The sequence below is a fragment of the Python bivittatus genome, unplaced genomic scaffold (assembly GCF_059951505.1).
Source record: "Python bivittatus isolate LINGU-HERP-01145 unplaced genomic scaffold, Pbiv_v1 ctg000100_np1212, whole genome shotgun sequence".
Taxonomy (NCBI): Eukaryota; Metazoa; Chordata; class Lepidosauria; order Squamata; family Pythonidae; genus Python; species Python bivittatus.
The window spans coordinates 7,044,028-7,059,882 of record NW_028277038.1 but is presented as its reverse complement, the minus strand read 5'-3'; the positions used below and the strand labels follow the sequence as shown (position 1 = coordinate 7,059,882).

General features: G+C 41.7%; 2 protein-coding genes across 3 annotated transcripts in view; one reads left to right on the top strand and one right to left on the bottom strand.

Annotated features, from left to right (window-relative positions):
• PI4KA (phosphatidylinositol 4-kinase alpha) overlaps nt 1-15,855 on the top strand; it is a 63,517-nt gene that overhangs the window by 16,753 nt on the left and 30,909 nt on the right. For both annotated transcript variants that reach the window (XR_015795141.1, XM_088135379.1), the window contains exons 16-22: nt 565-748; nt 1,410-1,513; nt 1,918-2,086; nt 2,882-2,932; nt 12,865-12,973; nt 13,499-13,635; nt 15,048-15,181. Coding sequence is in view for 1 of the 2 variants with exons in the window: in XM_088135379.1 (XP_087991505.1) it covers nt 565-748; nt 1,410-1,513; nt 1,918-2,086; nt 2,882-2,932; nt 12,865-12,973; nt 13,499-13,635; nt 15,048-15,181 (888 nt within the window). In the remaining variant the exon portion in view is untranslated. The remainder of the gene's footprint in view (nt 1-564; nt 749-1,409; nt 1,514-1,917; nt 2,087-2,881; nt 2,933-12,864; nt 12,974-13,498; nt 13,636-15,047; nt 15,182-15,855) is intronic.
• On the bottom strand, nt 5,615-14,707 carry SERPIND1 (serpin family D member 1). The gene is made up of 6 exons (XM_007439106.3): nt 14,509-14,707; nt 12,121-12,213; nt 9,143-10,073; nt 8,293-8,566; nt 7,410-7,554; nt 5,615-7,017 (listed from the first exon to the last, which is right to left on the bottom strand). The coding sequence occupies exons 3-6, from the start codon at nt 10,017-10,019 to the stop codon at nt 6,826-6,828; spliced, it is 1,488 nt and encodes a 495-aa protein (XP_007439168.2). The 5' UTR covers nt 10,020-10,073; nt 12,121-12,213; nt 14,509-14,707; the 3' UTR covers nt 5,615-6,825.

Sequence of the window (15,855 nt, the reverse complement as noted above, 5' to 3'; positions counted from 1 at the left end):
CAAGGCCTCATTTTGGGGTTACTATTTCCTTGCTATTCGCTTAAAAGATACAAATCAGCTGGTTTCAGTACCCATCCTTTGCAAAATCTGTTGAAAGGAATTTGTTATTTTTTGCCAGGTAGTTGTGTAACCTAAAAGCTTTTTACAGTTGTTCTTCCTGTTAAAAAAGAGCATGTATGTATGAGTATCTTAGGGATGTGAAAAAATCATCCGTCTGGGAATGAAATTTTCCATTTTCTCATCTCCATGCAGTTCAGCAGCACTTCAGCAGATTCCAGAAATAAATTCTCTGAAGTGGAATCAGTTTGAGATGTTCCAGGGATGTTCTGGCCTCAAAACAGGCCTATTTTATCCAGAGCATCAGGTCCAGAACATCTCAGACTGCTGCTGCTTCCAGAAAGTCAAGTCACCCCTGAATTGGCCTGGGCTGGGAGGACATTCAGTGTGATCCAGAGAGAAGTAGAAGTGGAGCTGTCTGGAATATTCCATGCCTTGGTGAACAAATTTTTCACATTACTCGTATGTATGCAGTCTTTTTTAATGGTGATGCATTGTTCCGTTTAGGGAAGCCCACCTAATTCCAGACCACACAATCCGTGCACTGGGCCACATTGCAGTGGCTCTGAGAGACACCCCAAAAGTGATGGAACCAATTCTCCAGATCTTGCAGCAGAAGTTCTGCCAGCCGCCTTCTCCTCTTGACGTGCTCATCATCGACCAGCTGGGCTGTTTAGTTATTACCGGAAATGTAAGAACATATTAATTGCCTGGGAAGCTGTCAATTCCAGCTGTTACTTTGGACGGTTGGTTTCTGCTGAAGGCTGATCAATCATGCAGTTGCTCCGTTTACTTTGTGTGATATTTATTGCGAGGGGGCGGGGTTAATGCTTTCTTCCTCTCTGTCCCCAACTAACTTCCCTCTGAAACTGCTTCCTGATAGTCTAATTCCTGGTGTGTCTTCCCCACCCCCTCAACTAAATGAGACACTGACTATGGGGTGTCATTGCAGAGAGAGGTTCAGTGGGCGCGTTGGTTCTTCTGCAGGTTCCTTCTCCTCCTTCTCCTTCCCATGGTTAAGTCTGTGTCTTTGCCAAAGTGGTATTTAGGTCCACCCAAAGTCTTGATCCTCATGTGCCCAATGAAAATTGCTCCAAAATGCAACAGGCAGAGTTGAACTGATTTTTTCCATCTAGGAACAGCTTCCAAAGACTATTCTAAGTCCCATCTCTCAGGAGGACTTCTTGTGGCCCAGAAGCTACATTTCCTTGAAGTTCTAGATGTCTTTAGAGATCATGCTAGAAATTCATTTCCAATTAATGGTGTCAAGGTTAATGTTTTCATTTGTTTTGATAGTTTTTCATATCCTGTTGTTCTCACTGCTAATTTAATTTTTATTTATTTATTTCCAGCAATATATTTACCAGGAGGTATGGAATTTGTTTCAACAGATCAGCGTAAAAGCAAGCTCAATTGTATACTCCGCAGCTAAAGACTATAAAGATCATGGATATAGGTAACTTATTTTTGTTGCCTTACTGCAGTATGGTTTTTTTTTTTTTTTAAATTACTGGTTGATGAACGTTTGTAGATTCTTTCCAAAAGGATTCGCATTTAATTTTTTTAACCTAGAAATTGATGCCTCACCTGACCTTAAAAATGGCTACCCAGATTCTTTTTATCTGGGTGTGTAGATCTGGTGCCATCCAGATTATTGAAGTCCTATTTTTTAGGGCTTTTCAGATGGGTTTCAAGGTCCCTTTCATAATCCTGTGCAGCGTTGAACACGAGAAAATTAGGTTAAATATTTCATCAGAAATGTATTGTCGAAGGCTTTCACGGCCGGCATTTCGTCAGAAAGCTGATGCTTCTGGTTTTGTTTTCTTTTTCTCCTTTGCCCCTTCTCTGGCTTCTCATCAGACACTGTTCCTTAGCTGTTATTAATGCCCTGGCTAATATAGCTGCAAATATACAGGATGAACACCTTGTGGATGAGCTGCTGATGAACTTGTTGGAACTCTTTGTACAACTAGGGTTGGAAGGAAAGAGGGCCAGCGAGCGTGCAAGTGAGAAAGGGCCAGCGCTAAAGGTAGGAGAGGAAAGACGCGATGTCTCTTACTGATCTTCAGAATAAAAACCATATTCTCTATTTATTAAATTTATATTGCTGCCCATCTCACTCTGGGCAGCCTACATAGTCAAAAAACAACCCCCCCGCAAGTTTCAAAATAATTAAAAACAAACCCATTAAAAATACAATTAAAACAGTTAAAAACTAGAATAACAACAAGGGAGAGGGCATTGTAAACTTCAACGCTATGCTGCCCTTTCATGGGCTCCACCCTTCTGTGGGGTCCCCAGCCCAATGACAAAAGCAAGTTTTAAGAGCCTTCCAGAAGGCCAACAGGGTCAGGGCCAAACTTGGAAGTCTGCATTTGCACAGGGGGCTAACTCAAACCAAACCATGTTATGGTCTAGCATGGGATGGTCAATGTTTTGGTGGGTGTAGGCTATGCTTATATTGAGGGATGGGGTTGGGGGGGCTCAGGGCAGCAAATTGAATGGAGTCCCATCCCACAGGGGCCAGGTTGTGCCTTCTGGGGAGAGTTTCTTGGTTACTCTGCTAGGTCTAGTTTAGAGCTCATTTTACTGTTTTTATTTTTCCCTTATCACATGTGGTGGAAAGTTACATGGTTAGGTTTGGGTTATGTTCATAGGGGTTTCTGAGAGCTGCTAAGGGGTCAGGGGATCCTTTGCACCCATATAATTTCACCCACTTGCACAAGGTTTATAGCCCCAACCTGTGCTTACGGCCAAGAGAATGGCTGCTGCCTTTCCCTCTTCGAGTTTCCTTTTCTTAATTGACCTCTCTTGTCTTTCTTAGGCCTCCAGCAGTGCGGGCAACCTTGGAGTGCTGATTCCTGTTATTGCTGTGGTGAGTGTTCACTTCATGTCCTGAGACATTGCATAACCTTAAGGGGAACAAGAAAAATTTTAGGAAATGTGGAAAAACATCTCCCGAGAGTTTTGTGACTGAGTGTATGTGTTCGGCTAAAAGTTATAAGGCCGTTAGCCATCCCTTTGAAATTTCAGATGATTCTTGTCAATTGGTTCTCCCCGCATTGGTGGAGAACGTGCTGGGGGCAGGTTGGAGAAAGCTACAGTAAATGGTAACCAAAGAGCTGTGGGTATGCTATATTGAGAAAATTCATTGGTTTCTGCAGGCAGCTGGAAAAAAATAATGTTGAAAGATATTCAAGAAGACCATAGAACACAAGATCCTGTGTTTTAGCAGCTTGGTGGGAAGTATTAAAAAAAATGCAGAACTTCTTTTTTAAAAAACATTTCCCAGTTATATGTTTACTGCTGCAGGTTTATCAGAGTGCTTCGAGACCCTGATGTGTAAACATACACATTTTTTAAGTCTGGGTTCTGGGTACACACCTTTTAAGTCTGGGATCTCAAAATTGTATTGTGCAGCATGTTCATGAAGGACAAAGGTCATTCTTGCATGAGTCAAAATGGCTTTATCTTGAATCGCTGTTCTTTTTTAAACCTCCCCCCGCAAAAAAAAGTGGGCAGTTTGGAAGGCTACACTGATGTCCTTTTCATGTCAAGCACTATAAACATTAGGGATTGTGGTCCCACCCAATGGATGTGAAAGGCGCAAGGTTTTGGAAGCTTCACGGCCACAGATTGCTCATCTGAGTGCTGTTCTTTCTGGCTTACCTTCGTCTCCAGATTTTTCTCTGACTGCAGATTGAGATTGGAAGTTATTCTAAAGCAACAAACACTCTGATTGTGCTATATACTAAGAACAGATCAAATTGGGAGATAAAGCTTGGGTTTACTGGAGCCAGTTTTGCCCACGTTGTAGGAGATAGATGGTCCAGTTCTTCAAAGTGGTGATGTGGAGGAGGACAACATGGTGGTTCAGATAAGATTTCTGTTGGCCGATTGAACTTCCAACTTCCAAAGTCTCTTGGTAGTTTGCAGTAGAAACATGAAACTAGAGCTACTGCAACAAATCATTTAAGAGGTGTTTTAAGGGTCTTCTTGAAGGGCCACCAAGAGAACCATCCCCAGAACACATTAGGAAGGGTCAAGCTGGCAGTCCCTGTAGGTTCACCCACTCAGCTGATTTCCATGAACATAGAGAAAGAGTTTCTCCTGAATAGCCTGGACTTGATCCATTTAGCGGTTTTACCTAGGAGCCAGAGATAGTCCCTTGGAAAGAAGTGTGATAAAGCTTTCTACAGGAGCTCCATTTATTTTCCACTGGCTTGTTGATTCCTTCCCATGGGAGAAAGAAATCCTTTTTTGTTCTTGGTTTGATTGCATTTAGCTTTCGGGAAATTAGAGCCTTTTTTACAGTGCCCCACTACAGCTTCTTCCCTCTCGCTAAAGGACTGTGATTTTACCCTATGGGCTTCAAAATGCATTACTTCAAAGCCGTTTTTTATGTTTGATCAGACAGGCTTTAATCTGATTTTTTTTTCCCAACTGTTTGTCACTCAGTAAATACTGTCCTGAGCGTTTACAGAAGTTAATGGTTACATTAAGGGTCTATAAAGCAAATATTTAGTTTTCTTACAAAATTTATGATGCTCATGAGTTCTCAGTTGTGATTGCATGTGTAGGTTCACCCACTCAGCTGATTTCCATGAACATAGAGAAAGAGTTTCTCCTGAATAGCCTGGACTTGATCCATTTAGCGGTTTTACCTTTTTCCTTCACCTCTTTTTTTTTTTTAACTTGGTGGTAGGACATAATGACTGGTTTAAAGGATAATTTGATATGCAGGAATATCTCTGTATGCAGTTGAATTGCCAATGAGCACATTAATAGCTATGGATCACCAGTAAGTGTTCATAAAGTGGGAGGCATTTGAGGATTTGGGGGATAGCATTAAGGTACACCATAAAATGTTAGTTTGGGACAAGAGCACAAGAAATATGAAGAATTGCTAATTCATAGATTCTATAATTTAGATTCTGCACATATCAGGGTGGAACTCAATAGCTTAAATGACTCCTTCCAACTCCCAGATGTTATGATGGTACTAAACCATTTTGACCTACTACAAGTGTTGACAACGTTCTTCAAATACTCTTGCCTTGCAGAAAAACTATCTGGGTTCACACCACCCCTAAGCCATAAGGTGGTTTGTTTGGTTTCAGTTGAGCATGCCTGAGCCCAGCAGTTGAGGCTTATAAACCATGGGTCATTGTTTAGTGTGTTGTGTGAACCCAAGCAATTCTGCTTTATTCCATAAACCATGTTCAAATTAGCCTTGACTTAACATGGTGGGGGACTTGGTCATTGTCACACTAAAAGGATTTTTAAAGAAAAAAGAAAAAATCTATAATGGGCATGGTTTGGCCCAAAGGAAAAAAAAATCCCATGTCCCAGTGGGAGGAATTTAAGCGCATGCTTTATTCTTGCATCAAAACGTATAGAATAAGTAATAAAGTCCAGCTTTCTGTGTCTTGACTTAAGAAGCACCTTGAGTCAATCTTTTCAGCATTATTAATGCTGCAAGGCCAGTAGTTACAATGGCAGAATTTCACAACCTTGGCCCAAACCCAAATCAAAATGAAGAACTCTTGATGGTGTCTGATAACAACAGCTTCACACTTTTTTTTATTAAATATAAATGAACTTTATAATCACAGTGATATTCATTGAGATAGGGCGATATTTATCCCAAGGGCACCTAAAAAAAACCCAAGAGGCCATCCTGTGAAACATAAAGCAGGAGCTGGTGTTAATACTCATGGTAATTTGTTCTTCAGGTTGCAGCCTGAGCTTCTCTGGGATGCATGCAGATCACTATGCTGAAATTGCTGTTCAAAAGGCAGATTAGTTCTTGCCTCAACAGGGTAGGGTGTTGTATTCCTCCCAAACAATATTCTCATGTGGGGATTGTGTTATTTCTCCTAAACTTTGAACTGGGTCGTTTTTGGTTAGCATCTCCAACTTGGGACCCTCCATTTGAGTTGGGGCTCTCTGTTCTCTACATAAATTCTGACTAGGCTATCTCCCTAGGAAGAGTTGCATGTTTTGACTAGGCTTCTAGGGGAGACGAAGCCCTGAGAAGCAAAAAGGAATTGTAATTTATGCATGAGCCCTATGTATGACCAGTCATAGTGAAGATTTACTTTTAGGACCCTTCCTTCCTTCCTTCCTTCCTTCCTTCCTTCCTTCCTTCCTTCCTTCCTTCCTTCCTTCCTTCCTTCCTTCCTTCCTTCCTTCCCATATCGTCCACGAAGAAGGCCTGCACTAAAGTTCAAATATAAATGGCTTTGGTCCCCTGCAATTTTTTTTCCTCCCATTTCCTTTTGCTTCTGGTAGATGCTCTCTGAACTCTATGTATGCATCTGCCAAGGATTTGGGGCACCAGAAAGTTGCTCTCTACCTTCTAAAGAATTAACCTTGGGTGCTTTGGAGGTATCATGGAGATGTTCCACCCTCTTGCCTTTTTTGCAAACACAAAGCAAAATAAAACAACCCCTTTGACCCTTTATGGCAACAGTGATCCGTACAAATTCTCGTTGAATCATCTCCTGCTGTAATATTTTTATTCAGCCAACTTTGTGCATTTCTTATGAAACATTGCTTTCCCCAACATGGCATTTGCCGGATGTGTTGGGGCAACCGTTCTGGAAAAACTGCCTCCTTAGCACATCTAGAAGATGCCAGCTTGGGGAAAGCTGTGACAGCAAGTGTGATTCACCTGAGCTCTACATCTGCCTATAAAAACCAGTGATAGTGTAAGTATATTAATGTTGTCTACATGCAGTAGTCTTGCAAGCGTCATTCTGCTACTTAAGACTTGGTGGGGTTGGCAACTTTCCCCATGAAGAGCAGACAGCTGGTGCGATGCTCGTAGACAAGGAAGAGGAACGGGTGGTCGATGACGAAGCGGATTTGAGCTGAAAGGGGCATGAAGCTCACCGAGGTTACAGAGGCAGCCTCCGTCCCTTCTTCGTTCACTGTAATAGTCCCTTGATGATTAAACTGCCAAAAGGAGGATTAAAATTCAGAAGCAGCACAAAAGTTACATCTGGGGTGCTGTAGTTGCGCTAAGTACCTGATTAGGATTAGGGTGGCCTGTAATTTTCTCAAGTGGCTCTTATTAAATCTGCTTTTTCCCTGCCCTCTATTCTCTCTTCTGTGTCCGCTCCTTTCCCCTCTTTGCCCACCTTTCTCTCTCTGATATGCCCCCGCTCTCCGTCCTTTTTCCTGGACCAACAATCTCAAAATTATCGTACATTTCCCTTAGCCTTCTTCTGACCATAGAACTAAACCAAACTGGGGAGAAAGTAGCCAGTACAGAATAATTCTTCTGCTCCATTTCCCGTGCAAAGTTGACCTCTGTGGAGTTTTAATTTGTGCCAGCCATTAATTACCTTATTGATAGTTATCCTTTCTTCTGAAATACCAGAGTAGTTGCCATCTTGGGTGAAGAGCTCGATGATGCCCATTGTTTTCAGGTGCTCAATCAAGTCGTAGCTCTTCTCCAGCTTAAATCTGGGCAGCACCACTTCTCTAGTCCTAGCGAGAGCAAGAGAATTAAAAGTTAAGCTTTAACTGGGGCAAGTCGTGATTCCGAAATTCAAAACAGTTTTTTCAACTGCCTCTACAGTGTTTAGGTCTATTATGTAGGCTTTGTTTGGCTGCACTCAGTCCGTTGCTGGTGTGACACCCACCTTCGCTCCACTTAAAGGCCAAGTACAGCCCTTGGCTTTAAAAACACACACACACACGTGCGCGCGCATGCCCTCTTACCATAACTCAGCAGACCAGTGTTTCTGGACCTTAGCAACTTTAAGAAATGTGGACTTTAACTCCCAGAATTCCCCAGCCAGCCATCCTGGGGAATTCTGGGAGTTGAAGTCCACCCATCTTAAAGTTGCCAAGGTTGAAAAACACTGCAGTAGACCTTGCATCACCTTCAGTAACAATTGTAGAGGGTGATTAAGGAAAGACATTTTGAACCCCAGAGAGGAAGCTCTACTAAGCGGCTTGCTATTCTCCCCGTTGTGCATTGATTTGCGAGTCTGTCTTCACAACCATTGGATCCAGCTGCATCTTTCCCCCTCTTTAACAGAGCCAAGATGATGTGATCATTGCATGCCAGTTCCAAGTTTCTGCTTGAGAGACATGCACATCGGCACAATCCCACTGGGTTACAATAAAATTGCATGCTGCAGGGCATAATATAGGTTTTAGATAGGTATCATAGAGTCTGAGATGGTTAGGAAGGACAGGATTTCCATGGCAATAGGATACCTGTTGGTCATGCTCTTCTGCCATCTCTCAACCACCTGGGGAGTAAGCTGGTTCTCCAGAATCTTCATACCGGATAGCTTATAGGGCAGTACAATCAACATGCTGATGTTACCCACATAGGGTAATTGCAGCACTCTACAATCTAGCTCATTGTCTTCAGTGGCCAGGAAGCTGGCTTTGGTCTTCATCATGGGAACCTTCACCGTCTCTTTCTCGTTCAGCCGGAAGGTCTGTTTGTGGGTCATCTGCACTGGAAATTTGTTTTCCCAGGTTCCTGGTAGCACAATGAAAACATGAGTCCATAATTCTTTTCTAAGAATTAAACCATGTTTAGCTGTATCGGTTACATCCAGTTGCAATTTTTAATGCAGTTTAGCATTCATAGAAAAATTCACACTATATTTGAATATGATATTCAGGCTTTTTGTGCATCCTCTCCTGATACCCATGATTAAATTGCCTGAGAAGCTCTTTCAGTGTAGATTACGCTATTGTTATTTGTTGATGCTGAATTGGTTCTGATGTAAGTTTTTTTTTTAAATTACAAATTCCCATGATGTAAGCTGTTCTAAAATATAACAGTTGTGCTGCTTGTACAGAATTTTTGGTAGTGAACTTTTTTAAAGATTATTTTCAGAATGTTGACTCAGGAAATTCAAATGTTGACAGTCTTTATGCTAACATTTGCCTCACTGTGAAGTCCACTGGGAGCAGAGTATCTAGACTCGCTTGCAATGGAATTCACAATACAAATATAAATACACACACACACACACTCCATTCTCTTACAAGGTAAAGTAAGGGTTATGTATTTAAAAAAAACAGCCTTTGCTGATATTTGTTTCTTTACCTTTGAAGTACAAGCAGTTGAGGATCATCATCAGTGTGTCAGGGTGTATGTTAACAAGAGCTTCTTTAATTAAGCCTTTGGTGAGCTTTACAATTCGCTGATTAGCATGAGTAATGAAGGTTGGGTCTGAAAAGTCAACCAGCTGAGCCTCAGCAAAATAGTACTTTTTCATATTGTCCTTGAATTCATTCAGGATAGAAAATTGCCTTTGAATATAGAGGTCATTGACTGACCTGAGTGTGTAGCCAAAATTTCTCCTGAATAGCCTGTGAGTGAGTTTGTGGAAGAGGTTATGAATAGTCATGAAGTCATACTTGGAACTGGTATTCATAAAGTCTTCAAAACCTAGAACGCCCAAGACTTCTTCCTGTGTTCGGTCTCTTAGTCCCAAAGAAACCATAGCCATAGCTGTGGAAATGCCAACTGGAGCCAAGAGAATATTATCTGAAAAATTGACGTGATCCCTAATGCTTCGGTAAAGGTCGAAGCCAAAATCGGCATTGAGGATGTTGAGACGCTGGATTCTGGTTTTCCCACGAAAAAGTTCCAGAATGTTTCCTTGCTCGAAATGAGAAATAGCCTCCGGAATGATGTCAATTATGTCAATGTAGTCATCATCTTCACTTGCAATTTTATCAAAGTCCAAGTAGTCTTCCACGTCGTCTTCTTCAATGCTCAAGTCTTTGGTTACTGTATTTTCTTGATGGAATTCAGATGACGAATTAGTGATGTGAAGAGTTTCATTCCTGAGAAGCCCACGAGGGTGGATGGATTGTATCTCGCCAATTTGTTCAAAATGCTCGTGGAAGTCCTTGATTCCACACCATACCAGTGATATAGTGAGGGAGAAGACAGCTGAGCACTGGAACAAATTCATCTTTATGAGCTAGAAATGGGATCCTTCAAAAGCCCACAATTCGGTGCTCTTGATCTAGAAAACAAGATGTGCACAGGTTTAGAAGGCATGCTGAACCTGTCTCGCTCATAGTATATGAAAATTACAGTTGGCTTCTGAGGAATAAAATCATTTAGATATGGTTTGGATGTTTGAATCAACATTCGTATGATTGCAGTGGTGTATACTGAGACATTTATATTCAAGAGCAGGTGGAATGTAATGGGCTTCTGGTTTACACATTGGGCTAAGACATGGTTTGCACTAAACAAAGTTGATAAGATACGGGGCTGGATTCCCACCACAGACTGAGCCAGAACCATGATACTCGAGTGTATGAAACTGGCCAGAATATTGGACATGGGCAGAGGAGGACTAGGTTCAAATCCCCAAGTGATGATAGGTAACCTTACACTCATAATTTTCTTTCCAAGTCTGTCTCACAGGAAGGCAGGGGAGAAAGTGTCATGTCCACCATCCTAAGGTGATGGTGGTCAGTTGCCCAAATAGGAAAGCGATAAGACTGTAGTTTAGTAGACTTGTAGAAACAAAGCACCAGTAATGGTATAAATTAGTTGACTTCCTTCTATAAGTGGATATGTGTATTTATTTGTTTTGTTTTTATTTTTTGGCAATGATTATTTCCAGCTTTTGGGGATAACTAATCAACCTTCCAAAGCAGCTTACAAACAATATAAGCAGTCATAAATAAAATATAATAAATATTGTTAAAGGCGCAAGCAATGGACAGCTAGGAATCCCATGGGGCAGTTGATGATAGTAGCCTTGTGAGCTGGAAAGCTCCAGTTGACAAGTAATGCTAAGACCTGGGATCCTTTGATTACTTCAGATGTTGGGTGCTAATCTGAGCAGCTTTAGATAGCACAGCCAATGGTTATGGATGATGGGAATTACAGTTCAAGCAACAGCTTAAAGTCAACATTGCTGCAGTTGTTTACAACAATCTCATTGTCTTGATGCAGTAAGTTGGAAGAGACTCAGATATTCTCAATATTCACAGTTGTGTCCTTTTGCTTATAGGAGAGAATGAAGCCTGCCTTAAAACAGGTGGAAATCCTTGTAAATGCACTCCGAAAGTTCTTTAATGTAACTCTCGGTGTGCAATTGCTCGAGAGATTGTATAGTCTTTTCAGCTTAATTTTTCTCTGTGTTGGTTGGGTACACAACCCTGCCTCTTCCAAGTCAAGCCGTTACACTGCTGTTATTTGGGGGGAGAACCACACCGATCTGTGCAATTCTTGCACGCCACTACTGATGTCTTTTTCAAAATTTCAAAATGTTGGCCATCTTATAAAAAAAAAAAGGTACACAAGCTTTCAGTCAATAAATAACATTTATCTTGCAGAACTATGTTTATATTTATCCTTTGAATTTCCCAATAAGTTTTTTAAAAAGGGTTAGATCTAGATAAATTAGCCTATACAAGACAGTAGTTCCCTTATTTGAATAGAATCTCTCTTGCACTTTTTAATGCAAGATGAACTACAGTTCTTCAGCCAACAGTGGGAGTGGGAAGTGAAGGTGTTTGGAGTCAGGTTGAAGAAGCTGCACCACTCCTACCCTATATGTTTGGGGCTCTTTCTTTCCAAATTCAAAAATTCTGAGCAAAACCCTCAAGGAAAGCAAATCAATTCTGTACGAAAAGAAGTGCTACAGGAATGAATGTTGATAGAATGTTGAAATATAATGGTCTCTTCTGACTCTGTTACGCAAACCTATTTACAGGCTATACTGCCTTGAGACAACCGTTTAAAATGTCCTTCCTTCGCACAATTTTTCTGTTGCAGCAGAATTACCATAAACCGCTTTGTTTTCATCGTGCAACCCGCTAAGAGGCCTATCCTAAGCCTGGCATTGTAGAAATGAAATCATAAATAAGATCAAGAGGTTGAATGGTATTTTGGGCCATTTCACCGCATGAGTGTTCATGGCCACTATATTATCCATAGATTCATTGCCTTGAGTTGCAGTCCTTGAGTTGTCCATCTCCATTTCACCCTAAAAATACTTGTTTTGGGTTGTTTTTTTTAAACCGCATCCCCAAAATAAGAAATATTCTTACCTCTTATATTGACGGAGGGAAGACTCGCAAATGCCTTTCCAATAAAGGCAGATGAAAATGTTTCAATGTGAACTTTGGCGCTGCGGGTGCCTGCTAAAGTAAACAGACTGTAAATCAATCACTGCTAAGCTCACCCTGTCAGCCAAAATCCCTTATGTATGCGGTTTCTGCTAGTTGATTTCCTGCTGTGTTTCTTGCTTATCTTTTTTTTAAAAAACATGATTGTTTTATGGACAGGAGCAAAGAAAGATCTTTGTCTTGTATCTCTTACATTCAAAACATACCTTTACAGCTTAATCAGTGATTGAGATTGGCACCTTGGTTTCTACAAGCTAGCATATTATACTAGTGTTTTATTGTATTATTTTTGATTGTGTGTGTTGTAAATCACCGGGAGTTGATCCTGATTCCAGCAGTAAATACCTTAAATAAATAAATAAATATTTTGGTACTAAGGGAGGCATGTGTTAGCTTTCCATGGGCTTGGCAACTCTTCTTCGACCAGTTGAGCCTAAGAGAAGAGGCCATAATGTGTGTCATGAAAAATGCGTTATTAGCTGGACCAGAGGGGTTGTTAGGCTGACATAACTGAATCTGGAACTGATTTTACTCTCTCAAGCTAAAGAAACCAAGATGGGAATGATCAGAACATCCACTTCTTATTCCATTCATATTGGTAGTTAGCGAAGCAAACTTGTTGTCCTTTCAGTAAACAAAAATTTTAAAATGAAGTTTCCTCACTAGCTCACCAGACGCTTGCCACCGATCAAGGAAGCAAAGCCAAGGTTACAAAAACTCTTCCGCGACTTCTGGTTGTATTCGGTGCTGATGGGATTTGCTGTGGAAGGTTCAGGTAAATCCTTGGTTCTTTGTCTGAACTGGCATTAAGAGGGAAACACCTTGATTGGAGTGGAAGAAAAAAGATGGAATAACTGCCCTAGGTCATATTTAAAAGAGCCTTATCAGTTTGGAAGATCTTCACAGGGCCAAGCTGCTGGAAAGTAAGGCCTGAGACCGAAGGAACCAAAATAAAAAAAAGAATTTTTCTACTTGAATCTGAATCCGTTTGGAGCTGGTGAAGTTTCTCCAGCCTTAAGAAAGGTGTTGGAAGTCTTTTGCTCCAAGTCAATCGACAGCTGCGTTTTTCCATTGGGGATCAGTGGTTTGTTTAAACTGTGGTTTTGAAAGAAGCCTAGGTAAGGCATCATGGTTTGATAGGAGCTTGTTCCTAGCAGCCTAACACAAGCTTCATTAGGCTCTGGTGGAATCCAGAGTGTAGATAAAAAGCTCCAGATGAACCGGAAGCCTACTGAGCTGGTCCAGAAACAATATTTACTGTTCTTTTGTTTTTAATTATTTCCTCCGAATGTCACTTCAGGTCTTTGGCCCGAAGAGTGGTACGAGGGCGTTTGTGAGATTGCCACCAAATCACCTCTCCTGACCTTCCCAACCAAAGAGCCCCTTCGTTCTGTCCTTCAGTATAACTCTGCCATGAAAAACGACACTGTCACTTCTGTAAGTCCTTTTCCCCTCTTTTTTTTTTTTGTCTTATTATTAATCACAATAACTATTGCCAGGAACTCCTAACTGAACACAGAGCAATCCAAAAGGAAACCCTTGCGTGATTCTCATGCTTGGGTAAGCCCATGCTCTCCCTTAAAAAAAGCCATTGTGATTTAATGGCTAAGGCCTTGGACTAAGACCAGAGAGATCCATGTTTAAATCTTCCCTCTGCAATAAACTCTCATGATTTGGTTGACTTATTGGGGAATTGGACAGAACAGAATCCATGGGGCTATTCACACGGGCCAGGTAGACAGAGATGCACACCTAGAGAAGCGATGCATCATAGTGCTTAAGGAACTGGACCCAGTCTGGATTCCAGTTCACTCTTAACTGCGAAGTCCCTTTCAGATCCTGTGTTTATCCACAATTCAGTTAGGGAGTTTTATCTTTATCAAAAAAAAAAAAAAATTACAATTGCAATGTGGGCTGTTGTGTCTTCGCAGGGCAAGGGGGAGAATATTTTGAAAGGAATCAGACAGGAAGTATTCTCAAGCTTTGTCCCTTCTGGGCAAGTCTCTCTCCAAGTCTCCTGCTCACTTAAGATTTCAAGACCAACCAGCGTTTAGAAACCAAAAATTGCAGGATAGAATCAGTAGGTAGTCTGCTGTTCTCCTCCCTTCCCCCCCCCAGCCAAAGTTCTTCCCAGGCTCATTTCCTAGAATAACTGGGAGAATGTGAATTTCATCTCTCAGATTAATCACACTAACTTCAAGTATTTTAATTCAATAAATGGTTTCTTTAAGCCCCCCCCCCTTTCCTCTTTTTAATATTTGTCTTATAAAACATTCAAGGCTGCAAAAGAAAACAGACACGGTTTCATACCTTTGCTGGATTTCAAACAGCGCCTATCTTGGTCCTGTCCCTCAGTTTCATTTCTGCTTCTGAAGGTTGGCTTTGAAGAATGAAGGGGCGGGGGGGAGCTCCAAGGCTGGTGCTTATCGGTTAAGTGCTCCAGTGAGATACTTAATTTTTGTGGACAGACTTCATCCTGGCATGTCTTCAGTTTGGTTACACAGCATCAGCATTCTTGCTCCTCACCGCTTCAAAGCCAAATATGCAGTGTTTGTCTTCTCCCCGGGATGTCCTTTCAAATATTTGAGTACCTTCCTTGTGTCACAGAATGTGTTGATGCTTCTCTTGTTGAATTCCCATGGTTTAAAAGAGAGAAGTAATGCCTTTTTACAGTTGTTTCAATCCGCTTCTCAGCGAGCCTTATTGTGCTTCATGGAGTTGAATTGTGGGTAGACCCACAGAGGCTTGCACTTGTCAAGAAGGTGAACAGCTTTAAGGCACTAATATGACATCCTGCCAGAAACAGCTACCCAAACCATTTTTTGCTTTTTTAAAAAATTTTCCTTTAGGCTGAACTGAATGAATTACGGAGCACCATCATAAATCTTCTGGATCCTCCTCCGGAAGTGTCAGCCCTGATCAATAAGTTGGACTTCGCCATGTCTACCTACTTGCTTTCCGTGTACCGTCTAGAATGCATGAGGTATTTCCTGGGGGCTGCAGACTGGCCCTGTTCACCCAACCTACTTAACCTGGGGCAACAGCAGAGCAAGTATCTGTGCACCCAGACAGTATTGGCACAAGAGTGAGTTTTAACCCCCAACTGTTCTTCTGACTTAAGCTGCTCTCCCATTTCAGCTGTGAGATAAGGACACCCTAACCTAGTGTTGTCCAAACTTGGCCACTTTAAGATGAGTGGACTTCAACTCCCAGAATTCCCCAGCCAGCATGGCTGGCTGGGGAATTCTGGGAGTTGAAGTCCACTCATCTTAAAGTGGCCAAGTTTGGACAACACTGCCCTAACCCAAACACAAGTTGGCCATTTCAATCCCCCAAGAAAAAGAGCTGGCGAGAAAGAGAGGGAGAGACTGTTTGGAAGTAGGGGAGCCCAGACCTTTCCATCACGTTGCTCTCTATCATGGCCCAGCAGTATTAAACACAGTTCCCAAACGTTGATTGTGGTGCCCCAGCTGTAGCTCCTGGGCTTGTCTGGCCAGTGAGAAAGGAGTTAAGATCGTAGTGAGGTCTTACCAGTAATCTTCTGGCACATGGGCTTATAGAATACCAGACTTTTCCCAAAATGGCCATTTTTGACCCAGTAATGTAATTCCTGCCACAGCCACTGATAAGCCAATTTGACCAGTTAGTGGCAACCTA